Source organism: Desmodus rotundus, chromosome 5, assembly GCF_022682495.2.
Source record: "Desmodus rotundus isolate HL8 chromosome 5, HLdesRot8A.1, whole genome shotgun sequence".
NCBI lineage: Eukaryota > Metazoa > Chordata > Mammalia > Chiroptera > Phyllostomidae > Desmodus > Desmodus rotundus.
In genome coordinates this window covers 4,167,153-4,192,432 of record NC_071391.1, presented here as the reverse complement: position 1 = coordinate 4,192,432, position 25,280 = coordinate 4,167,153, and the positions used below count along the sequence as shown (strand labels likewise).

General features: G+C 44.7%; 1 protein-coding gene across 2 annotated transcripts in view; it reads left to right on the top strand.

The window, feature by feature from the left end:
* Positions 1 to 25,122, top strand: part of KDM2A (lysine demethylase 2A) — an 85,080-nt gene extending 59,958 nt beyond the window's left edge. For both annotated transcript variants that reach the window (XM_024574430.4, XM_045183128.3), the window contains exons 12-21: positions 1,967 to 2,361; positions 11,571 to 11,654; positions 12,958 to 13,227; positions 13,744 to 13,875; positions 15,263 to 15,352; positions 16,894 to 17,606; positions 19,530 to 19,693; positions 20,263 to 20,421; positions 21,354 to 21,569; positions 21,988 to 25,122. In XM_024574430.4, the coding sequence (XP_024430198.1) occupies positions 1,967 to 2,361; positions 11,571 to 11,654; positions 12,958 to 13,227; positions 13,744 to 13,875; positions 15,263 to 15,352; positions 16,894 to 17,606; positions 19,530 to 19,693; positions 20,263 to 20,421; positions 21,354 to 21,569; positions 21,988 to 22,169 (2,405 nt within the window). In that variant the 3' untranslated portion in view covers positions 22,170 to 25,122. The remainder of the gene's footprint in view (positions 1 to 1,966; positions 2,362 to 11,570; positions 11,655 to 12,957; positions 13,228 to 13,743; positions 13,876 to 15,262; positions 15,353 to 16,893; positions 17,607 to 19,529; positions 19,694 to 20,262; positions 20,422 to 21,353; positions 21,570 to 21,987) is intronic.
* Positions 25,123 to 25,280: the final 158 nt, after the last annotated feature.

Genomic DNA, 25,280 nt, shown 5'->3' with positions numbered 1-25,280 from the left:
CTGAGGGTGAGGCCAAGAATATTCACTAGGCTGTTGCTCAACAATTTTATTTTTTTACTTTATCTATACCTGGAAGTACCAAATTTATTCATTGAAGTTGAACACTGGTCAACAGCTGATCTACCCAGATGTGAATTATTAAGCTAAATAAAATAATCTGGATTTCATCTTTGTCTGAATGAGTTAGTACTTCACACCTCAAAAGAGTAATCAGTTGGCTAGTATGTTTCATTATATAAAAATTGTCTTTGACACAATAAAAACTAGGAATATGTCATCATAATAACTTACTGTATTCTAGGCACTATAATAAGCAGGTTACATATATTAAGTTACATACCTACCAAATAGGTATTATTTTCATTTTACAAATTGGGGGCATTAAGGTTGAAGAAACTTTAAAAAAAAAAACACCAACTTTTCCATGATCTTACGTTAATAAGTCGGAATGCTGCACTTTGAACCAGGTTGGTAAGGCTCTAAAAACGTATATCTTTAACTTCTGTTTCTCCAACTTCTATCAAAAGGAATATTTTATTGACTAACAGGATAGTTTTGGTTCGGCAATTTCATGTCGTTCCATGCCTTAAAGTGGAAAAGGGCACTGTAATGTCCTGTGGTCATATGTCTCATGGAACATTCAATCCAAGCAAGATGCTTTTTGCTTTAGCATCGTTTCTAATCCTCATTTGAAAATTTTAAATGTTCACCCAGTAAGTGAAAGCAGGATACAGAATTGTATATACAGCACGATCTCAATTTTGTTTAAAAATACATCTAATCGTAATCATATACATATGCGTAGAAAAAGATGGGAAGAAAATACTCAATACATCACACTTTTAAGTTGGGAGGATAAAGTATGACTTATTTCTTAATACTTCTTTGGTACCTTCCTGTATTTCTTAATTATTAATAGTAAACCTGTATTACTTTCATAATAAAGGACCAGTGTGAACATTATGAAATTCTTCTTTCATTAAAACTTTCATTTTCATTTTGTTTTGTTTGTTGGCTGTGTTACTAGGATTTCAGTTCCAGAGCTTAATGTTATGACCAAAACCACTTTTTTTTTACTTTTTAAATTAAACTTATTGGATAGCATTGGTTAATGACATTATCTCAGTTTCAAGTGTACTGTTTTATAATGCATCATCTACATATTGTGTGGTGTGCTCACCCCCCAAAGTCTAGTCTCCTCCCATGATCACATATTTGACCACCTTTACCCTCTTCATCCTTCTCTCATCCCCTCCCGCTCTGGTAACCACCATACTATTGTCTATGTCTGAGCTTATTTGTTTGTTGCTTTCAGTTTAGTATCCCACATATGAGTGAAATCGTACGGTTCTTGTCCTTTTCTGTCTGACTTCAGTTATCTTGGTAGTCTCATGGTCCATCCACATTGTTGCATATGGCAGTATGTTATCCTTCCTTATGGCTGAGTAGTATTCTGTTGTCTATACCATATCTTTATCTAATCATTCATCAGAGGCCACTTAGGTTGTTTCCATACCATGGCTACCATGAATAATGCTGCCATGAACATAGGGGTACATATAACTTTATGAGTGTTTTCAAATTTTTCAGGTAGATATCCAGAAGATGGATTGCTGGACCATAAAGTTAATGAAATCATAACCCCAAATTTGAGTTTGAACTTGAAACTAATTCACAGCCATTTTCATAAGTAACTTATTTCTAGTACACAAAACTGGGCCCTTCCTAATCTTTTCAAAATCCCGGTGATCATTATCTTAGTTGTCTTACCAGCTTTGGATCCTATTTTACCTATAGCCATGACTTTCAACAGTGCACATATGAGTGTTGGAATAAGAGACCATTTTAAAAATGTTACAACTTTATCATTTATAACCTGAAGACCCCTCACATTCTGCTTGTTTCTCTCATTGAACACATGACCAAGTGGCACATTCTTACTGCATTTTTTTCTTCATACCGGCAGATTTGGAGTTAAATGGTTTAGAATCTGGAAATGGGGAGGAGGAGGCAGCAGATCGAGAACCCAGGCGCTTGAGCAGTAGGCGTTCAGTCCTCACTAGCCCTGTAGCCAATGGGGTCAACCTGGATTATGATGGACTGGGCAAAACCTGCCGAAGTCTTCCAAGTCTGAAGAAAAGCTTGTCTGGAGACTCATCTTCTGACTCTAGCCGGGGCTCCCACAATGGCCAAGTGTGGGATCCCCAGTGTAGTCCCCGCAAGGACAGGCAGGTGCATCTGACCCACTTTGAGCTCGAAGGCCTTCGCTGCCTTGTAGATAAGTTGGAGTCTCTCCCACTGCACAAGAAATGTGTCCCTACAGGGATAGAAGACGAAGACGCTCTCATTGCTGATGTAAAGGTAAGAATTGGTCATGTTGCATGACAGCTGCTGATCTGGCAAGGGCAGTAAGTTTCTGGATTCTGAGAAAGTACAAGAATTTGGGATAATTTCTGGTTTAACCAGAGGGAAATTAATATGTGCATGCATATGTTTGTGCTGCACAGTGTTTCAATTCATAGAAAAAGGTTAAGTCTTTGTTACAAAAATACCAACATTTGTATCTTCACTTAGGACTTAAATTTAGTATTAAAAACACAAATTTCAGGCTGATCCTAAAAATAAAGGACAGTCTGAGAAAGTGTTTGTATTAAGAAATAGTACTTTAGCCCTGGCTGGTATGGCTCAGTGGATTGAGAGCTGGCCTGCAAACCGAAAGCTTGCTGGTTTGATTCCCGCTATGGACCAGGTCCCCAGCTGGGGGTGCGTGAGGCAATCGATCAATATATGTCATGCACATCGATGTTTCTCTCCCTCTCTTTCTCCCTCCCTTCCCCTCTCTCAAAGAATAAATAAATAAAACCTTTTTTAAAAAAATAGCACTTTAAACTTAAGTTACCCTCCAATAAAGAGGCCTGTTTCAGAACAAAAGTGGCCAATAACAATGCCTAGCAGTCTTAACCCAAGCAGAAGAGAAGAAATTGTTCTGTGTTAGATTATATTAAGTAGGTTTAGCATATTTAGTTTCAAATTTACCTAGTATTAAGACTTAAGTATATCAAGGCAACATCTAAGAAAAGTATCATTTAAACATAATGCATCCTATTGCTATATCAAGTTTCTTCACGTTGTATATCTTTCTTCTTTCTCAAGATGGTTCCCAGTATTGGTAATCTTCAAAGCCTTTCCCACCTGTTATATATTGGTCTCAAAGAAATGAACTCATTTTTAAGGGATCCAGATTTGAGCCTTCTGAACTGGAGGGAGTTCTTTTAAATCTTTTCCCATATGTAACCTTTAATAGAAACACCAAAAAATATGAAGCTGAGAATAACAATTTTCTTTTTAAACCAGTGTCTGGAACTATGTCTTAGGTGCAGGGTATGGGTATGTGTATTAGAAAGCTAGTTCACAATTTGTAATAAGTGTTATTTTAAAATCTGTCATACAGATTATTTTAATCCTCAGAAGAATATATAGGGAATAATTTTGTGTGACCTTAAGAAAAATGGGCTAAGTATCTCATAGTAGATTTTTTTCCATCCCTACTTCCTGATTCAAGTTTTTCTTTGGTCACCACTAACCAACCGGGGTGCTTCCTACCTTCCACAGCCACCTCAAGAAAGAATTCTAAAGACTGGAATAGGACATGAACTTTTTTTTTCTTTTTACAATGACATTTTCATTATCTTATTGTTCATACATCAGTGAAAAGGTGAAAATTAGAGACGCTGAAAGAGGCCTAACATGGTGAATTTGGTCTTCTCCAGTAGTGATAGAAGCTGGTCAGCTGGTTTTATGGTTTGGTTTTAGAAGATTTGTTCTAGAAGACGCAAGTGGTATCATTGTGACTCGTGCGTAGGGGAGGAAATGACTAAGTTCCAAGTAATAGGTGCGCTCCTGTTTCTGTAATGGTTAATGCACAGTGAAGCCAGCTCAGCTGTATTTTCCCAGACTCACAGACTAGATCCCAAATTCACTTCCCATCCTTGAGTGAGCAGAGGACACTTAGGTCTGTTGTTTGTTTTTAAACCACTGTGAGAGGACACATGCCGTATTTTCCTGAGAATTTGAGTGTATCACCCTTCTTTCTACAGAAGGTTTTGGGTATTTTTTTTTTAATGTAGCTCTTCCATCATGGATACATGTGGGAAATATAAAATTATGACTTCGGGGACTTACTGCATTAACTTGTATAATTGCCTTTAAGAACCCTAAGGGCCCTGGCCAGGTAGCTCATTTGGTAGAGTGTTGTCCTAATACACCAAGGTTATGGGTCCGATCCTCGGTCAGAGCACATAAAAGAAGCAACCAATGAATGCATAAGTTGAACAACAAATTGATGTTTCTCTCCTCTCTCTTCCTTCCTCTCTCTAAAATCAATTTTTTAAAAATTAGTTACAAAAACCCTAAAAAGAAAGATTTCTAAGTTTATATCTCACTAACATTCTTTTGGCCTGGGCATCTATGTTTCTAATTCATGAAAAAGAAAAATAACTCTTCAGTCCTAAGAGTGTTTATAGATGAATTTGACTCCATTGAATCCAGTTGTAGGAAGTCATAGTGTAATCCACTGATTATATATACAAGGTCAACTGTTTTGATCAAAATATACAAACTCTCTTAACAAGTGGTTAAATAAGCATATTTGAGCCCTGGCTGCTGTGGCTCAGTGGATTGAGCACTGGCCTGTGAACTTAAAGGTCACTGGTTTGATTCCCAATCAAGGCACATGCCTCGTTTGCGGGCCAGGCTCCAGTTGGGGAAGTTTGTGAGGCAACCAACCAATCAATGTCTTTCCCTCTTTCTCCCTTCCTTCCCCTCTAAAAATAAGCCCTGGCTGGTGTGGCTCAGTGGATTGAGCACCGGCCTGCGAAGCAAAGGGTCACCAGTTTGATTCCCAGTCAGGGCACATGTCTGGGTTGCAGGCCAGGTCCCTAACAAGGGGCACATGAGAGGCAACCGCACATTGATGTTTCTCTCCCTCCCTCCCCCTCTGTAAAATAAATATGTAAAATCTTTTTTTTTTTTAATGAACCTTAACTTTAAAAATAAATAAATCTTTTAAAATGTTTGAGGCAAAGTGGTAGGGGAAAATGTAGAAAGATTTGGGTCAAATATCAAGCAAGGTAAAAAGAGGCCACTAGAAGAGGAATGCCTTAAGAAGAGACATCGAAAGTGACTGTTAGCATTATAAAAGTGCCTAGAGAGAGTGTCCTTGTGTTTATCAGGAATCATGAAAAACATGGCTGCCAGTGTTGGCTAAGATAGAGTGGCACAGAGACCAGAGCATGAGTGGCCGGTAGGATGACTGTTTAGGCTGGCAGTGTTTGAATTCTCCCTACAGAGACTCTTTCACACCTTCTCTTATTTACCCAATACCATAGTCAAAATGCAGCTGATGTCAGGAGACAACAGATTTAGATCCCAGCTCTGCAGGTAGTTTTACTTAATATCAAATGGATTAATTATCCCTACATTCAAGTAGTTATGTTTAATCTGAGCTTCAGATAATAGTGAGTTTAGAGCTTGAATCTTTTGAAAATCTGAGCATCACACAGAAAAGAGTTGGATTGGGCAGGTGCCGAGTCACTGCACAAGTGGAGACTGCAGTGCTAGAGAACTTAGTGTCTGTAGCACCGAAGGCTATGCTGCAGTGGAGGACAAGAGCAAGCTTCATTTACCCTTCCTGCAGAGAAAGGAATTGTTTCTTGTTGTAGCCTATATGGCTCTCACAAATAACTAGCAGAAGAGATGAGAGGAAAAGTGGTGAGATGAGATGCTCATAAGCATATTCTCTGGAAGAAAAGTCAATCTGAGTGATATAGTGAAAGGGCTTTGAAGATTCCAAAGATTTTAAGTTCTACAGTGTTGAAGAGCAAATCATACAATACAGAGTTGGAAGGGAATTAAATGAAAAATGGGGCATTAAAAAGTGTTGACTAATTGGTAAAGTTCAAGGGAAAGTAATCATTGTGTATAAAGTCCTGGTTAGGAGAAATGTGGGTAAACTTGAATTCTAAAAGTAGACTAATAATAGGATGGAGTTCTCTCCTACTGTGAGATATTTTCACATTTCTAAAATCAAGAAATTGTGTCCTTGATAGACGTCGAATAAAGAGGCAGGACCTGAAGCAGTATGTATAGTACAGTCCCATTAATGTAAGAAAAGGAGTCTCTTTGTGTCTGCATTGTTGTGGGGGCTGGAGGAGGGCACTTCGAGGAGGTGGGAGTCAGCTGGAAAACTGAGTTTTTAATCAGACTTTATTGTTTTGTTTCGATAATAAAGGAACTCTTAATATATGTACATATATAAAAAGTTTTTAATATATCGATATATTTGGGTACCTAACTCACTTAATGAAAAATTAAGTGCTGTTGAATATTTTTCTATTTTCCTGTTTGCTCTAAAATGTTTTGATAAGCTTGGAAACAGTGTGACCTTGGGGCAAGCCTGCTTCTCTTCTAACATCTACCTTAGTGTGGTTTTAATGAAAATTAATGATGTCAGTAAAGTATTTAACAAACAGTATCAGTATTACAGAAAAAAATTACATGTTACAAATCTATGAAATTCATTAATTTTGCTACTGTGAATGATGCCTGGCTACTTTGTGCCAGGAACCAGGCTTAGTGTTGGGGTAAACATGCAAACGTGCCAGGGACCAAGCCCCCAGGGAGCTTGTATCCAGTGTTGTAACAGGCATTTAAGCTGGCTAAGAAATTAGGTGCAGTCCAGGTTCGCAGATGCTGTGTGTGACAGAGAGCGCAGAGCACACACAGTGGGGGTCGATCCTGGGGGAAGGAGGTATCAGTCTTCTTGTTTCACCAGTTAATAAACTTTACTGTTAGACGATACAGATTGATAACCACAACATTATATGAATTGTAAAAGCTCCCAGTTTATAAACTTGAAAACTGTACTTGGTGGTACAACAGGCTACTGCTGCTCTAATCTAAGATTCTAACATTTTATTTTGTAATTATGACCTAAAATTTTGCCTTAAACTCCATCCCAGGAATATGATGGGAGTGAAGTCAGAGTTATGGTTACAAATAAATACAGAAGCACTGATGAGAAATTTTCTTTATCTGACACTAATAAAGAGAATAATTGGTAAAGAACCCAGTATAATTAGCTCTTAAGCCATTAAGCCAGATTAGGAAAGGAAAAACATTTGTAATTTTTACTGACAATATATTTTTACTAATTAACACTCTTACTGAGTAGAAAGATTTAAATAATTTAACTCAGCTACAAGGCATATAGATTACGTTAAAATAGATTTAATTCTTTAAAATGTCATTATATTTCTGTATTATATAATATCATGTTTTTACTAACTCTGATCTTTGTTACCTATCTTTTATTCTGAATAAATAGGAGGGGAAAAAATAGGCCTTGTTTAATTTGTGATTTGGAAACTAACTTGCAATGTTTCCTAGGGCCCTATCTGTTTTTGTTCTTTCCTGGTGGCCTCTAGAATTTGTACTTGCTACAACTTGAACTTACATTTTGTTTCAGAGTAACATGTTTCTCTTAAGTATTTGCACTATATCATCCCTCTAGGTTAGAAAGCACTAAGTCCAAAATAAGCATTCTCCAAGACCTCTCACACTGTTAAGGAAAGTTTTTCACATGTCATAGGTTGGTTGAGTCTTTGAGTCTTAAGAATAAGTGTAACTGAGAGATTTAGGATAGAATGACCATATAAATATTTCCAGGAAGAGCTCCACCTAAAAGCACAAAAGTCCCCCCTTTTCTTGGTAGACTACTGTAAAAATTAAAATATGCAGCCCCTGGCTGCAAAAGCCCCAGACGCCAGGAAGGTTATTGGGCTGCTGACCCTGTACCAGAAACTTAGTGAGACAACTGTCCTGGAAATAAATAAGAATGTTCCCCAGTGGTGAAAGCTAGGTTCTTAGTGGCCTGAAATGTTTATTTCACACCAGCTTCTGTAATTTCTAAACAAAGCTCAGGTTTCATTTCTGACAATCTAAAAATTACATAAACCAGGACCCACAATATGAGAGAGCACTTGTTCAGAGCTTCATCCTGTCTGTAGATTAGTGATCAGTCCAAGGAGAGTGGGGGACAGGCATCACTCCAGTGGCTGTCAGAAGGAGCATCAGGGTGTCTGCCAGGATGCAGGGCTGCTTTAGAGGGAAACGAGGATGAGGCAGTGAGGACAAACCAGTAGACTCAGCACAGTAAGTTAAGGTCCCAGGAGACTGGCAAGCACACATTTGTTGGCTCCCTGAGCCTGGTTCCAAAGCAGGAGAGCAGAGTGCCCCGACCTGAGGTCACACCTCAGCTAGTTTGATGTGGTCATGAAGGAACTGCCAGAAGAGCTGTCTTGGCCTGTCTCTCACATGGTGGCTCCCAGTCCCAACTGGGCAGGCATCTGTTGTAGAAATTGTTGATGTTAAACAGACACATTGTTTTAAGTATCCCAATATTGGTTGGAATGTGTCATTCCTGAAGGTTTTTCTGGAAACCTGTATGCTGGTTCTGGATTCTGGACTGGGAAAGTGGCAGTGAGGGCAGTTGAAGTCTGGTCACCTGTGGGGAGAAAAGGTATCTCCAGAGGGGCTCAGCTTCTCCCTGCCTGTTCCCCAGAGGCTAAACTTTGGGCCACTCACTGTGTGCCTGAGAGAGTTGGGAGTATCCTCTGAGTGCAGTTAGGGAGAGTGCTGGCTGGCTAACAATGAGAGGTGACCCTCAGGGAAAGGGTGTGGGCTGATATGAGGACCAATTCAAGACCAGATGCGGAATGGGTTAAAGCCTTCCCTCCCTCTGGCTGGCGCCTGCTGAAGTCGGCCAGCAGCGCCCTCGGGCCACCCCGGGTTCTCCTATTGCAGGGGTGGTGGGAGGGAGTTGGCAGGCGGGGCCCGACCCAGCTCCTCGGGCAGGCTCTCCTCCAATGACCAGGAAGAGAGGCTTGAAGAGCACACCCCTCCCGACTCTGCAGCAGGCCGCCTGGGCCCTCTGCTGGCAAGCCCGGCTCCCCCCACCCCCCTGCCATCTTCCGTTGCAAAGCATTTCTGGGAGCTGCATGTGGGTGACGCAGCAGCATTGTTCGCAGGCAGAGGAAGCCGCGGCTGAGCTGAAGGTCTCCAGAAGGAGCTCCGAGCACTGCATGCTGCTCCCTCTGGGTAGCCTGGGCTGCCCTGTCTTATGTACTCTGGGAGATTGCAGAATTTTCAAGTAGATCGGATTTTCCTAGAGGCGGAAAACCTAACTCCTTCAACACAACTTCCAATACAGAAAGCAAAACAAAGACGCTGGGGAAACTTCAACCAAAAGCCTCGGCAGCTCCAGAGGGACGAGAAACACAAGGTCAGGCGGGCAGATAGCAAACCCTTCCTGGTTCAGGGTGTGTGTAACTGTGGGGACTTTGTCTGGCGGAGAGGCAGAAGGACTGCCTGCCGGTGAGTCCTGGACAATGCTTAGGTTACTTCGTGTCGGTGGAGCCGTCATTGCACTTGTTCCCTTGCCTAGTGGGGTGTGCTTTTGAATTGGGTTGCTTGGCTTTTGAGAATCCTTTCCCCTTCTCTGCTCAGTCTCCCGCTGTTCTCTTCCCCTTCCTGTGCAGTGTGGGGTGTGGGCTTGTGTTTGAATGTTCTCCCGAAAGCCAGGATTCTAGATAGGCGTTAGCCTTTCCACACTCCGCCTCCGCTCCCTGTCCCAAATCCCCTCTGGTGAAGGTTGGTGGCTTCTTTATATGGTTTCTTGAAGGGCCTCAGCTGGAGTCAGTCTTTTTTGATGAAGGCAGGGCCGTGCTTGGTGGTATGGCCCCAGCAAAACGAGGCTTGGAAGCAATCTGCATTTCCCTCCACACCCACACAGACCCTAGTAACTGCGTCTGTATGTGTGAACAGCTGCCCCCCAACCCCCACCAAACCTCCCCCCCAACCCCCCCCCCCCCCGCCCGCCGCAGGCAGACACAGTTTCTCCACCTACCCTTCTCTATTCCCCACAGAATGCTTGCCAGTAGCACTAGACTGCTTCTGGTGAACAGTTAGGTTCCTTTTCTACTCTTAAACAATCACTAATCTTTCTGTGCAGTGTGTTTTGCTCAAAGTGGAAAGTCCCTGTTTGTGGACAGCTCTGTGCTCTCAGGGAGAGGAAATGGGCAGAGTCCTACTCCTCGGCAGTGCGAAGTGGGGGAGGGGAGCTGTGCGCTCTCTAGCACACATTTTGAATGGACCTGCATTTTTCACCCTAGGGAGATTAGAGCCCATACCAGAGCCTTGTCCCACGGGGCACTGCACCCTGCCTCCTCACCAACATGCAGTGTGGTGCTAACCAGAGGCTCCAGAATAGGGTGTCATAGCAACTCAAAGTAAATAAAACGGCTGGAAATGAAATCAGTTTGGGGGAGGGTGAGAGGCATCTGGAAGGCTTGGCAAAGGGGGATCTTCATAGAGAAGCTTTAATGAGTATGAGTTAAAGGGTCTTTCTGAGTCCCAGCTCTGGGATTTGGATCGTGATCTTTAGGTTCAGGAAGAAAATGCTTGGTAGGGAAATGCCTTATGCTTCAAAAAGTCCTGGTTTCTGGGCACAGAGCCCACAGGACTGAGAGAATGAGTATGGGAGATGGCCCAAGCATGCTGACCTGCCCAGGGTCAGAGTTTAGTTTTTTCTGAAACAGTTAATATCCTATACTTACCTGGATTTGCGTTCTTTTGCTGATGTCATTTACTTTAAGACTCATAAGGCCAGAGGAAAAGGAATTTCATTCTGCTGGGTTTGAGATTCTGAAATTTCTGTCTAAAACTTAAAAGGTTTGTTTCAAAATGACAGTCAGCCAATGTGATTTACTTAAGGGGCAGTTTATACTGTAGTATTGTTCCTTAAGTCATTCAAACTAGATTGGTTAAAGCCATGAGAGAACTATCGCCCCTTAAATTGTTCCTGATGTATCGGAATAAAGGCAAAAGACTGACCGACTGTGTGTGTGAGAGAGAGAGAGAGAGAGAGAGAGAGGGAGGGAGAGATTGATTTGAGATTGAGATTGAGATTTCCGTCATCAGCCCTAGAAGAACGGAGCCCTGGGTTGAACCAGACATTAAGATTCTGCTGTTCATATTATTAATTTAGTGTTACCAATCTTTTTTTTTTTTTTCTTGCCATTTTGCTGACATCTGTAAAATGAAGGCAGTACTTACTACCTGATAGTATTCATTAACTGGTATGGAAAAGTAAAGGGGTGAAGTAAAGTTTTACTGTTTTATGTAGAACCGTGTGACAAATAACACTTGTCGCCATGGTAGCTAGTTGCTTCTGCTAAAGTGTCAACAGTACAGTGCGTTCACAAATACCAGGTTGGGAGCAAAAGTAAATTCAAAGTCTTGGCACTATGTACTAGTTTGAGTCTTCTCTTTCATTTTGATTTACTTGTTTTGCTGTGAGTTTGTATGAAGTGAAAATACAGACACTGCTTCCCTGCCCTTCCCCTTGGTGCTTGTGGGGACTAAGGCTAAGTCTGGAAGCCTTTGGGAGTGGTTGGCTCTTTGTTCCCTGTGCCCTGCTTTATTCCCAGTCTTTTCTCCTATGTTACCCTTAGGTTTTGCTGGAGGAGCTTGCCAACAGCGATCCCAAGTTAGCGCTCACTGGAGTCCCTATAGTACAGTGGCCAAAAAGGGATAAGGTAAGCAACTCTGCTTCTTGACCTTCAGGTTCTAAAGCATTTTGCTCTCTGACCATTAGCATTTCAGGAAGTAAAAGCACAACTAGTAGTAGATAGCTTTTGGTGCATTAATATAAATGGACAGAAAATCATCCCTCAGTTCTGTTCTGACTCCCAGATAATTGGCTATCTTTAGAGGTGACTTTCTTGACAGAACTATCAACCTAGGAGACCTATCTCTAGGTTTGGGTGCCAAGGTATGCATTTTGTTTTCACCAGAATGAATCAGTTCCTATCCTTCTGGACCAATGACTCAATTATATTCACAGAATGATTTAAAACCAGTTAAAATAATTACATACATATTTAAAAGGCCAGAGTGTTTCTGTGTTGGATGGAGACCACATTCTCAAGTTTTCCCTTAATTTGGACTTTCCAGTATTGAATTAAAAAGAAAAAAAAGGGATTACCCCTTAGCTATTGTCAGGAGTTGACTTCAGTTATGCCCTGTATAATTTTTTCCCATATCGTCCTTTGTCAGTTATTAAATAATAGTAAGTGATAGCATTCTGATCCTGATCATGAGTCTGGCAGATGAATTAGGTCCTTCTTTGGTGTCCCCAGCTGAAATGGTGTGGCCATCACATTCAGGAGTGTTGGAGCAGAATATAAATGTGTGTGTGCGGCTGAAAGATGTCTTAAAGAACCGTCTCCTTCCTAGACACAAGGGTTCCATTTGATGTCTGCTTGGCCACATGGATTGCCTCAAAACAATTCAGTCATCTCTGGATTTGGGGGGTGTCTGCTCTGTACTAGATTGTGTGCTTGGATTCGTAGTAATGCAGAAGTGAACAAGACCTGTCTCACCCTCAAGTAGCTCACTGTCGTCTTTAGGAGTATGCTCTGAGTAGTAGTATTCAGGATGAGGAAATGTTGGAGGACCCCTGGAATGACTATGGTACCTAGAAAGCTCAGCAGAATGAGAGGGATGTGGCTGAAAGAATTGCCTGAAGGAATTGGCAGCCTTTTTTTGTAAAGGGAATATGTCAATAAAAAATATATAATAAAGATTATAAATTTTCAAGGTTTTGCAGACCATACAGTCTCTGTCTAAACTTCTCTATTCTGCCAATTCATATAACAGCAGCCATAGATAATACATAAGCAAATGAGCATGGTTGTGTTCCAGTAAATCTTATTTACAAAAAACAGGCAGCAGGCAGATTTGCCCACAAGCTGTAGTTTGCCAAGCCTTGTAATCTTCTACCTTCTCCAGTCCTTAAAGCTACCTGATATATTTGGCTTCACTGCTTTCTCATTCCAGCTTAAATTCCCTACCCGGCCAAAGGTGCGCGTTCCTACCATCCCCATCACAAAGCCTCACACTATGAAACCAGCTCCACGGTTAACACCTGTGAGGCCAGCTGCTGCCTCCCCCATTGTGTCTGGAGCCAGGCGGAGACGAGTACGATGTCGAAAGTGCAAAGCCTGTGTGCAAGGAGAGTGTGGTGTTTGCCACTACTGCAGGGACATGAAGAAGTTTGGGGGGCCTGGTCGCATGAAGCAGTCCTGTGTCCTCCGGCAGTGCTTGGCAGTGAGTGATCTGCTGGGTAAAGAATTTGGGGGAGGGGTAGTGGTGCCAAAGGGACTGAAATACACATAGTTCACAGTTATAGAGACTTCAGTGTTGGGAAGAAAAAAATTACTCTTTTTGGCTTTCTTTGTTTTATTCCTTTTCTCCCTAGGTTCTGATTGTGTCTAGAACTAAAAATTAGCTAATATACTCTTTCAGCCTTAACCAATTTTCAAATGAGAGACCAGTGTCTGAAGGACAAATCAGTGCCATCTGTCCCCTCTGTAAGTGGATTAGAAAGAAAGGGCCTCAAGACCAAGGACACGCTGACTGAAAATAAACTGATCTCTCTTGGCCTCTAGCTAGTTGATTCTCCCCAGCTTCTTCCTCGGCCACTTCCCTGCTTGGTCTCCATGCTCCTTCCGTGTTTACTGGAGAAATACAGGAATCAAATCGCCCATCTCAGTTAAAGGGAAGCTGAAACAATAAGGATCTAAGTCTACTCTTTTCTTAGTTTCTGTCTTTGCCCCCTTGTAGCCCAGACTGCCTCACTCAGTCACGTGCTCCCTCTGCGGAGAAGTGGATCAAAATGAGGAGACACAGGACTTTGAGAAGAAACTCATGGAATGCTGTATCTGCAATGAGATTGTTCATCCTGGCTGCCTCCAGGTGAGGCCTAAGGGGCCCCTGAGGTCTCAGCTGATAGAGTGTCTAAAGACATTCAGTGGAGTAGAGGAGACTGGGACATATATCTCAAGAGGCTGTGAGCAGTTCTTTGGGCCAGCAGCTGTGGGTCATATAGTGATCTAGTATCTGCCCTTGATCCAAATGTCTGTACTGTGTCAGGCACTGCACTTTGCCTTGAGGATAGACTGATACACAAAAAAGTCCAGGTTTGTGCCCTCATGGAGCTTACATTCTGGCCTCTGGAGAGAGTGTTTGTAGTCTCCAGGCCATCGTGAAACTGCCAGATCTGTTTTTGGAACATTTCATGTCTTTAAGCATCTTTGCTGAATACTTCGTTGAATCTCTGGATATTAGTAACTAAAAGATAAAGTAGTAATATTATGTGGCATTTAATGAGTGCTCAGTCTGTATCAGGCTGAGTGCACATCTGAGGACCTTTAAAAAATAGTAACAAAGTTCATCCCTCAACATCGAAGACTGAGTCAACTCTTCTGTCCTGGACCCCGGGCTGAGATGTGTTCAGAGACTTCCCAAGTCATTCTAATTTGCAGTTGAGGCGGAGAGCTGCTGCTTTACATGCATTCTCTTGTTTAATCTTTAAAACACCCCTATGAAGTTGGGTCACCCCATTTCTTCATATTTCTCTAAATCTAAAGGGCATTGGTGCTAATACTTTGTGGTCTTCCCAAAGGTGTCAGTTATGTCATGACTGCCGCCAGGGTGACGGTGACTATTAAGACTCTTAATTATGAGAAGTAGCCCAATTTCAGAAAGATTCAAATGTGAAAACTATGCATCTTAGAATCTAAAAGAGGGTATTATCCCCATGATAATGATAATGGTTAGTGCAAAGCATTTATTATATGCCAGGCATTTTTCTAAACACTTTACATAGTACATAATTCATATCTTCTTTACAACCCTGGAAGATAGGCATGGTTATTTATCCCCACTGTACATTGAGAACACTGAGTCACAGAGACTAACTAGTCTGTGAACCCAAGCTGTTTAACTCCATACCACTGTCAGAGTCAGGTCTGGCACCATTCCTGTGTGTTCAGTTCCTTTTGCAAAGTGGTATGAGACCTTTAGGAGTGTATGTGTTGGGAGAAGAGACCCCAGACTCTTAGGAATTTCCTCATGGAGCCTAACTTTGATCAAGTAAGCAAGAGTAAGGGTAGCCAGTGTCTCAGTGGCTGAAGTGCTAAAGTGGGACTAGATGACTCTGGTTCTCTGTCTCATATAGATCAATGTATAGGAATGGGTTTTCCCAACCACAAGGTGGTTATTGTTTAATAAAGAGGCTTAAGAGACAGGCTTTCTTTTTTTTTATTAAAATGAGACCAATTTTTAATATCCCTATCTATAGATGGATGGAGAGGGGTTGCTTAACGAGGAATTGCCAAATTGCTGGGAGTGTCCCAAGTGCTACCAGGAGGACAACTCAGAGAAAGCCCAGGTAAGGGAACTGTATCTAGATTTGCACTGGGAAGAAAGGAAGCATCAAGCTAAGGAGGTGGCTGTATGTTTGCCTTTGCAACTTTATTCATGTGTTTTTTCTGACCCAGGGGAATATTTTTTTCCTTTGGTTAATTATTTTTTTCTTTTGTTTGAGTTTTTTATGTTTTGTTTTTGTGTTACGGAACATTGTTCCACTTGGGGTCTGCAAATGGCTGAGGTCCATATACACCCTGAAGCCCTAGGAAAAGAAACCATAACTGGGCTGCTTGAGGAGGGAAATGAGGTGAGCAGCATTGTTCCTCTGGAGTTAAACTTGAGGGGAGGGAGCGATCTGAGGCAGCTGGTAAAACGGTGGTGTGCTGGAGTTTCCAGTCAGGCAGCATCACAGTTTCATTTTTTTCCACCTTTGTGCCTCACAGAAAGCCTGCCCATAGGCCCAAATGTGTCTTGCAGAGGCAGCCCCCTCCCCCAGGGAAGACCAGTCCCATGACCTTGGCCCTGAGCAGCTCTGGTTGTTAGTCCAGTGGTCTCCAGTAATGTCAAAGGACCAAAAGGACTCTGGTTACTGGGGCCAACAAGACAATACCTACTAAGGGCATATACAGAGGAGGCAGCTGACCTAGTGTCAGTCATCCAGGCCCCAGTGGTCTCCCGGTGCACTATGCAGGAGTAGGGACAAGTGTCCTTGTCTCCTGTCTATTTCTTTTCTCCTGAGAAGTGAGTTAGTTGAGTTTTCAATCTAAATATCTTTGCAGGCAAATATTTCTGAAGTTAACTAATCCTAAAGTTCTCATTATGCCAAGTTCTTATACTAGTGGATTTTACATTTGTCTTCACTGATGGTAGTGGGCACGTGCTTCCCTGCTGTAACAGGTGGATTGGCAGGTGCTGTATTTTAGTTTTACTGCATTGTAAAAGCCAGCACTCAGAAGATGGGCATTCACTTCCAAACATAGTGAACTTTAAGAATATAAGGAGAAAAAGGAGCAGGGTTATTGCTTAGGGACAGAAAACATCTCCTTCAGGAAAATCAACTACTGCTATGATACCTAGTGGAACACTTTGATTAGGTTTCATTGCAGCATAGCCAAGGTGGGATCTAGGAAGGGACAAGAGACCGGAGAGCACAGGTGGCATAGGATGAAGTTGTGGTCCTTTGTGGAAAGTTGACCTCACCCAACCTGAATCCCTCCTTTGCATCCTGAGCAGATTCCTCTGGGAACAGTGCGGTTTCTCATAGAGGTTCTCATTCTCTGCTTTATCTCGTACGCGCCGCTGCTCTCTGGGGATAGGGTGGGGTGCGAGGGGAAGAGGCGAGCTCAGACAGTGGTGGAGCTGCAGGTTGTCATGTTTACTGCTCTCAGGTTCTGCATCTTAGTCTAAGCAGTGTATGAGGCCTCTTTTCTTTCACCACTATCATCTTCCCCCAGAAGCATCTCTCGGTGCTTTTCTCCATAGAAAAGCAGTGGTCTGTCTTCTCTTTAGGCCCCTGGCAATAACAGGGAGGCACTGATGTGGCTTTTGGGGCCTTTTTTACAGAAGCGGAAAATGGAAGAGAGCGATGAAGAAGCCGTGCAAGCCAAAGTCCTGCGGCCCCTGCGGAGCTGCGATGAGCCCCTCACACCCCCGCCTCACTCGCCCACTTCCATGCTGCAGCTCATCCATGACCCGGTTTCCCCTCGGGGCATGGTGACTCGGTCATCCCCTGGGGCTGGCCCCAGCGACCACCACAGTGCCAGCCGCGATGAGCGCTTCAAACGGCGGCAGTTGCTGCGGCTGCAGGCCACAGAGCGCACCATGGTACGGGAAAAGGAGAACAATCCCAGCGGCAAAAAGGAGCTGTCTGAAGTTGAGAAAGCCAAGATCCGGGGATCGTACCTCACTGTCACGCTGCAGAGGCCCACCAAAGAGCTCCACGGGACATCCATTGTGCCCAAGCTGCAGGCCATCACGGCCTCCTCTGCCAACCTTCGCCATTCCCCCCGAGTGCTAGTGCAGCACTGCCCAGCCCGAACCCCCCAGCGTGGGGATGAGGAGGGGCTGGGGGGAGAGGAGGAGGAAGAGGAGGAGGAGGAGGAGGAAGATGACAGTGCAGAGGAGGGGGGTGCAGCCAGGCTGAATGGCCGGGGCAGTTGGGCTCAGGATGGAGACGAAAGCTGGATGCAGCGGGAGGTCTGGATGTCTGTCTTCCGCTACCTCAGCCGCAGAGAACTTTGTGAATGTATGCGAGTGTGCAAGACGTGGTATAAATGGTGAGCAGGGATACAGGGATCAGGACTAGGGGTACGGGAGTAGGTGGCAGGTTTTTCATATGAGACAAATGTGGGTGTTGGCATCTGGAGGCTTGTTGGGTCCTAAAGGGTCAACCTAACCTAGTTTGCTCCCCAGACTGAGGTCCTGTTCAGGGTGTAGCCACTTGTGTCTGCAAGTGTCACTAGGGGAATAGACCCTTTGCCTCTTCTCCCTGCTCCATACTTTTCCATCTCTCTTTACAAGACATAGGACATTGATTTGGGGGATGGATTTGTATAGTTTGTGCATAAACCTCAGTCATGAGTCCCCCACTCCCCCCACTGGAGTAAGCAGAACTTGTCACTCATTTGTTGAGCACCTGCTCTGTACCAGTCATTCTCCTGGTGGTGGAGACAGATGATGTCCACTAAACACCTGCCTCAGTCACCTCTTCATCTAACGAGAGAGATGGACATGCTTTTCAAAAAATTTGAAGTTGCTAATGGTTTTCCAGTTTTAATTCTCATTCCTCGAAACTGGACCAGAATTGCTTTCTTCCACAAGCAGAGTCCAGTTTTGAAGCTTTCTGAAACTTCATTGTCCTTGATGAGACCAGTAGTTTCTTCTCAGGTTAAACATGAAGAGACTAAGGTGAATATCTCTAGAGATGATGAGCAAAGATTTCCATAGGGCATTGTTCTTCCTCAAACTCCCGGGCCCCAGGACACATCCTTTATATCTGGGTCAAACCCTATTTACAGTAGTTCTCAGAGGTGACGCCCAAACCAGTGGCATCACCTGGGACCTTGTTAGAAATGCAGGTTCTCAGGGCCCATCTCAGACCTGATAGAACCTCTGGGGTGTAGGGCCAGGCAATCTGTCCTTAACAAACTCTCCAGAGGTCCTGGTACATGTTAAAGTCTGAGATACACTACTTTATGGTAAGCAGCTTATTTCTGTCATAGAATTTCATGTGCCATTGGTGAAATTTTTACTGTCTTTAAATGAAGACCCCATTCTTCATAAATACGAGTTTATTTCCCAAATCTGAATTAATACATGATCTATCCCAAATTCTAATGTTTCTCTTTGTAGGACTATTGGGTCTGCCTGTCTCTGTCCCTCGTCCCTCGGTTTCCAGGCTGAACCACATAAGACTCCCATTCTGCACCTTCTCCCCTTCTGCAAGCCAGACCCTGAGCTGGTCTGAGAGTAGGCACAGCAAAATATTAAACAGAGGCCTGTATGTAGCAGCATTATTTGTGGTCTGTTGACTTGCAGATTGCTTTGGAAAATCAGGCCTGTCCCTTTCAGTTCTGATCTGGACTGGCTAGAAAATGTAGAGATAAGCACTGCGGCAGAAACCAGGGTGGCAAAGGACTCTCCAGGCCTGGTCATAAAGATTATTTTTTGGCTTGATACAGTAGTGGACTCCTTCTAGAGTTTAAGTCAGGGTGAACTGTGGATATGCCAGATAGCAACCTGCATCTCCAGGCAGCTGGGAGTGACTGACAATGGAGAAAATGGAGGCAAGCCTAGCCTCAGGCAGTAAGAAATCAAGAAATTTTTTAATGCTCCCTTACATGCACTTTGGTGAGAGCTGTACTATTCTAATGTAAATGAGAAGTTATAGTATCTCATTTGCTGTGTGTCCCTAACAGTTGTGCTGTGTTCTCAGCCTGTCCAGAGTAAATCAAGGTGAACCGGTGGGGTTATCCGCCAGGTAACCTCTAAGGTTGCTTTAGAGGACCAGCCATATTCTCAGAGGCAGAAAAAACCCCCACAACAACAGGCATGATGATCCTTACAAAGTTGTAGAAGAACCCAGGGAGAGTGGCCCTCCAGATGTTCTTCTTTTCCCAGAAGCCCCAGCAGTCTATAATGGAACTTCCTCTAACAAGGGATATCAGGTTGACAGCTAGTTCTCCTTCCTTCTGTCACAGGTGCTGCGACAAGAGACTTTGGACAAAAATTGACTTGAGTAGGTGTAAGGCTATTGTACCCCAGGCTCTCAGTGGAATCATCAAGAGGCAGCCAGTTAGCCTCGACCTCAGTTGGACCAACATCTCCAAAAAACAACTGACATGGCTCGTCAATAGGCTGCCAGGTGAGCGGCCCTGCCACTGCCCTTCCAGGTCCCCAGGAGCGGGCAGGGAAAGCTGCTTTGTTGGCAGTGTGTTTAAGAAGCGTTTCAGGGCAGCAGCTCTATACCATAGTTGCCTTTCTGCTTAGCAAGAGATTTACCCAGGGGCACTTTAACTGCCATTCCCCACGGTGCCACTCTGGACTGGCAGACAAATGACTGCACTAGACAACAAAAAGAATGGAACCAGGTTCTGCTGCCAGCCCTGCAGGGCTTCTCAGTGTTGCCACTGAAGAGGGTATTTGAGTAAGATGTTGCTTTGATGAGCCCCTTGTAAGGTCCTGTTCCTTTTCACATTTTAAGGTCTTGGAAAGATAGGAAATCACCTTTGCATTGCTCTGGTAGGAACTAAGTTGGTTTTACCACCTAGGCTGAAAGATGTAATATAGGAGGATGGTCATAGGAATCTTTGAGCTGAATTACTAGCATAAAATGAGGACAGAGTCCCTCCCTCTCATTAGACTAGGAATCCATTTACCTTAGATGTGGTGATAGAGTATATATTATTGCATGTCTGTTTCCTTGTGTTGCAGGACTGAAAGACCTTCTCCTAGCTGGCTGTTCCTGGTCTGCAGTCTCTGCCCTCAGCACCTCCAGCTGCCCCCTTCTCAGGACCCTTGATCTTCGGTGGGCAGTAGGAATCAAGGACCCTCAAATTCGCGACTTGCTGACTCCACCGGCTGATAAACCAGGTATGCTCTGTGCCTGATTTCTCTGTGCTTGTCTTTCAACATACTTCATCCTCAGAAGCTAAGATAGTCTCACAGATGACGCTGTGCAAATTGTGAACAGCATGATGAACTGTGTATAAGTACAGGTTAACGATTTACAACCGGATAACTACCTACAAACAAAAGAGTAAGTCCATTTTGTGGGTCAGTGGGATCCAGTGAGTATAAAGCCTGAGGAAGTCTGGGAAAGCTTCCGGGTTGAGGTGGAACATTAAGAGCTGTTTGCATAAGATGATGTAGAAAAGTGTAGGAGAGTGGGAAAGGCAGGGGCATTCCCCACATACCCTTTTGCTGTGTGAGGCATAATCTAACAGCTGGGAAGAAAGAAAATGTGTCTGGTTTCCTAGAAACTGCCCCCACACACTGCTCACTCTGAAGGCAGGGCTGGGTGTGGGCAGTTACGCTTAACCCCTGCAAGGGTGTCTGGCCAGGGAGTAGCCAAAGCTCCCTGCAGTTTTAGAGCTAGAATAGAGTTAAGAGGGTTGTTTGTTTGGTTTGAGAGAAACATCGATTTTTTTTTAAAGATTTATTTACTTTTAGAGACGGGAGGGGAGGGAGAAAGAGGGAGAGAGACATCATTGTGTGGTTGCCTCTCGTGTGCCCCCTAGTGTGGACCTGGCCTGCAACCCAGGCATGTTCCCTGACTAGGAACCAACTGGTGACCCTTTAGTTCACAGGACGGCACTCAGCCCACACCAGCCAAGGCAAAACATTGATTTTTGTTGTTCTTGCTGTTCCACTTATTTATGCATCATTGGTTGATTCTTGTATGTTTTCTGATCTGGAGTCAAACCTGCAACCTTGGCATATTAGGACAACGCTCTAAGCAACTGAGCTACCTGGCCCAGCTAGAGTTAAGAGTTTCGACCTAGGCTCTTTTTTTGTTTGTGCAGGTCAGGACAATCGCAGCAAGCTCCGGAACATGACTGACTTCCGGCTGGCAGGCCTTGACATCACAGATGCCACGCTTCGCCTCATCATTCGCCACATGCCCCTCCTGTCTCGACTCGACCTCAGTCACTGCAGCCACCTGACAGATCAGTCCTCCAATCTACTCACTGCTGTCGGGTCTTCCACTCGTTACTCCCTCACAGAGCTCAATATGGCAGGTATGCTGCTACGATGTTTCATGGCACACAGGGCCCCGTGTCTCCTGGAGGTCCCATCCCTCGCCAGAGCTTGACTAAATTGTCTTACCTCGTTTCCTCACATCTGGACAAGGAGATGGGTTTCTATCCATTTTTTAACTGATGGGGGCCAAGGCCTGGAGTAATTGTCAGGTGCCTGAGAGCACAGCCACCACCCAGCTTCCATTTGTTCAGCCTTGCAACGCAAGGAGTGAGGTGGCAGGGGGCCTTCAGAAGCCACAGTGCTGATGGCACTTCTGGTCTCTGAGCCAGGTAGTTATGGGACAAAGAAGGCTATTGTTTGGCATTTTAAGGGAAAGAGCTGGGGAATTGAGCAGCAGAGGCAAGCTCCTGTGGCTGTGTGTACATAGCATTCTCCTCCTGATTACTTTCCCTGCAGGCTGCAATAAATTGACAGACCAGACCCTGATCTACCTACGGCGCATTGCCAATGTCACCTTGATCGACCTTCGAGGATGCAAGCAGATCACTCGTAAAGCCTGCGAGCACTTCATCTCAGACTTGTCCATCAACAGTCTCTACTGCCTGTCTGACGAGAAGCTGATACAGAAGATCAGCTAAGACACACCCGGCCCAGATTGAACAGGAAACTGATCTTCCCCTGACTCCCCAGCCAGGAGAGCCTCTCTCCCCAACCCTGCACAGGCTCTGAGGCCAGCGTCACACTCCCTCTCTGCTCTCCTGTCCCTTGAGCCCTTCCCCTACAGGCAGGGCAGAGAGAATGGTGGACACTAGGCTTACCTGCCTGCTCCTCTCCCTCCTAAGGAAAAGGGAGTAGCAAATTGATCCAAGGGGAAAGCATATGCTGTGTGTTGTTGAGGTGCCTGCTCGCTCTCCCGCTCACCCTCCTGCGTGCCAGGAGGCCAGGCTTGGAGTTTGGGTTGTCTGTGCAACTGTCATCTGCGCTGGGCCCTGGGGCCCTGCTCCCCATCCATGGTCCCCAGCAGTGCCTGGTTCTGAGCAAACTCCCAGGGAAGAAAGTGGCCCTGTCTCTGTGGCCAGGTTCTCCTTGTGGTGTCCAGTGCGTGTCTCTCCTCTGTCACACTCTCCCAGCTTATGCAGGAGGGGCAGCAGCCCCATGAATGCCAGACCCATACAGATCACACTGGTGCTGTTGAGGTGTCTTAAGACCTCTCATTCGTGTCTGTGTTCTCCCCCTGTCCTCCCGGTAGCTTGATCCTGTCCCATGTTCCATGGTAATTCACATAATGAGGCTACCCCACCCCAGACTTTCCCACTAGTCTCTACGAGGTCCTTGTTGCACTTATTGGAGTTGAGGCTCTTCAGAGGAGCTGGAACTGTATCCCAGGGACACCCCCATTTTATCGCTTCCTAAGCAGATTCTGAGACAGGCGCCATCTCCTTGTTCCCACTTCCTCTTCAGCCTCCCACTGCCCTTTTCCATATCTTAATCCTGCCTGAACAGGGCTTTCCCAGGATGAGTGTCCTCAGAGGGAGCAGCCTCTCTCCCCCAGCTGGGGGAGCAGAGACCTGGGCCAAGTCCCCACCTGCCTCCCAGCAGGCACCAGGCCTCCAGTGTAGTGTAGCCCCCAGAGCCCAGACCTGTGTTTAGCCCCAGTGGCTCACTGATCTGGCACCTTTTGCGGGGAGGGAGAGTTCCTGCTTAGAAGCCAGTCACCTGCCCTCTGCCTACAGCCGTGCAAGGGGGTGTGCATGTGCCTCTGTGTGTGTGGCTGAGTGTATTATGCGTGTGTGTGGGGGGGGAGGGAGTGTGGTGTCACCCACTTTACCCCTCTGTGTCAAGCCCCATCAGCTGCCCCCTTTTTCTTTGCATTGAACGGCCTGTCCAAAGATCCTCTCTCTCGGGCAGCAGAGAGCTTTTTGCACTTTAAAAAAAAAAGTAGGAAAAGAAAGAAAGGTCGGAATTGCTTTTGGGTCAATATTGAAATGTGTGAGGAGATAGATGCTCAGTAGCAGCAGCCTGTGGCAAGAGCTTATAAGTGATAGATGCGGATTTGCACTCTGCTCTCCCTCTGGAAGGACAGTGATAGCACAACCTTGCCCGCCTCCTCGTCCTCCAACCCCATCCCTCCCTGGCCCCTTTCCTGCAGCCCAGTCTCAGGCTCTTCTCCTCCTGAAGTCCTACAGGGGAGGGCAAGGAGCCCAGGCACCCTGAGGAGAGACGCCAACTGCACCCTTGCCACTTCCAAAGCAATAGAGGCAGAGGGGACCTCCCTCTTTGCCACCTAGCCCAGCTTTGACCCTGGCATTGACTGGCCTCCTAAGAGTAAACTGGGTCCTGGTAGGAAGGGATGGCATTGTGTCTGTTTCTTCCAATCTGCTGATTGTCTTGGCTGCACCTTAAAAGCAGCAGTCTGCTCCCGTGACCCTCTGCCCCTTCTGTTGGTCTCCAGGCCCAGCAACCTGGGGCTGACACTTGGAGGAAATGCCAGTGACTTATTCCAGAGTGCCTCAATTAGGGGGACTTCTCTGTAAAGAACCCTGGGTATTGAGCAGAAACCTTATTAATGTTGTTAATGACCTATAATTGGAAGCTTCCTGCCTTTTTTGGTTGCTCCTGTGGAAAATACTAAAAAGATTGTTCTGTTGTGTTGTCTTTTTATAAAAGGGGAGGTGGAGAGACCCCTTCAGAGCAGGGATTGTGCCGGGAGAGTGCCTCTGACTTTGGGACATTTCATCCGCAGAAATTTCCAAGCTGATGGTTTGTTTTGGGTTTTGGTTTATATTTTTGTTTGTTTTTTGGTTTGGAAGAAAGCATTTTTACCGTGCACATAATCGGTCAGCAGAAAAGGGAACCCAGGAGTGGTGGCAGATGGACCTATGCCTTTGCTGGGTTTTCCTTTTCTCTGGGACTGTGAGGGGGGAAATGGTTTTTAGAGGTGAGGGATGGTCCATATGGAAGAAAGAAATGTCTGTTTGGGGACAGAGGAACCCGGGAGTTCCATCGCCTCTCCTGCAATCTGCTCTTAGATACGGCCTTGCCAGAAGAGCCTGCCCTCAGACCACAGGACCACACACCTGCCTCCGTCTTTCCGAGCACCGGGGCGAAAAACCACAAAGGAAAGGAAGAAAATTTATATATATATAATATAAAATCACTTGGTGATTAAAAAAATAACTGCTCCATAAATAAAACTCCTAAAGTCACTATGTTTAAAGGGTTTGGTTGTGTTTTTGTTTTTTCGGAGAAATATTGTAAATATATATTTTTTGTTGCTGATTTAGAGTCAATCTCCAATGTTGTGCTAAAAATTTTAAATTAAATGTAAGCATTAAGGGGACAAGTCATGCTATCTCAGTTGACACATTGGGGTTATTTGGGACCAGGGAAGGAGGGAAGCTGGATGGACTTTTGTTTTCTAAACATTCTCCACTATTGGTTTTAGAAAGAGCAAAGACATCGTTCCTCTGACACATGGGGATGGGAGATATTTGTGTAATAAAATTTTTTAAAAGCAAAAAAAGAAATAGCTTCCAATGGGAAATATTTTGATTTGGGTTTTTTTTGTTTTTGTTTTTAATAAAAGACTTTGAAAACAAAACAAAACAAACAAACAAACAAAAACCTTTTCTGCCTTGGTGTGTGTGTGTGCGTGCGCGAGTGCACTCACGAGAGAGAATGAGTCAGAAGGTCCTTAGATGAAAAGCCAGGGCCAGGGGTTGCCTGTCTCATCCCTCTGAGCAGAAGCA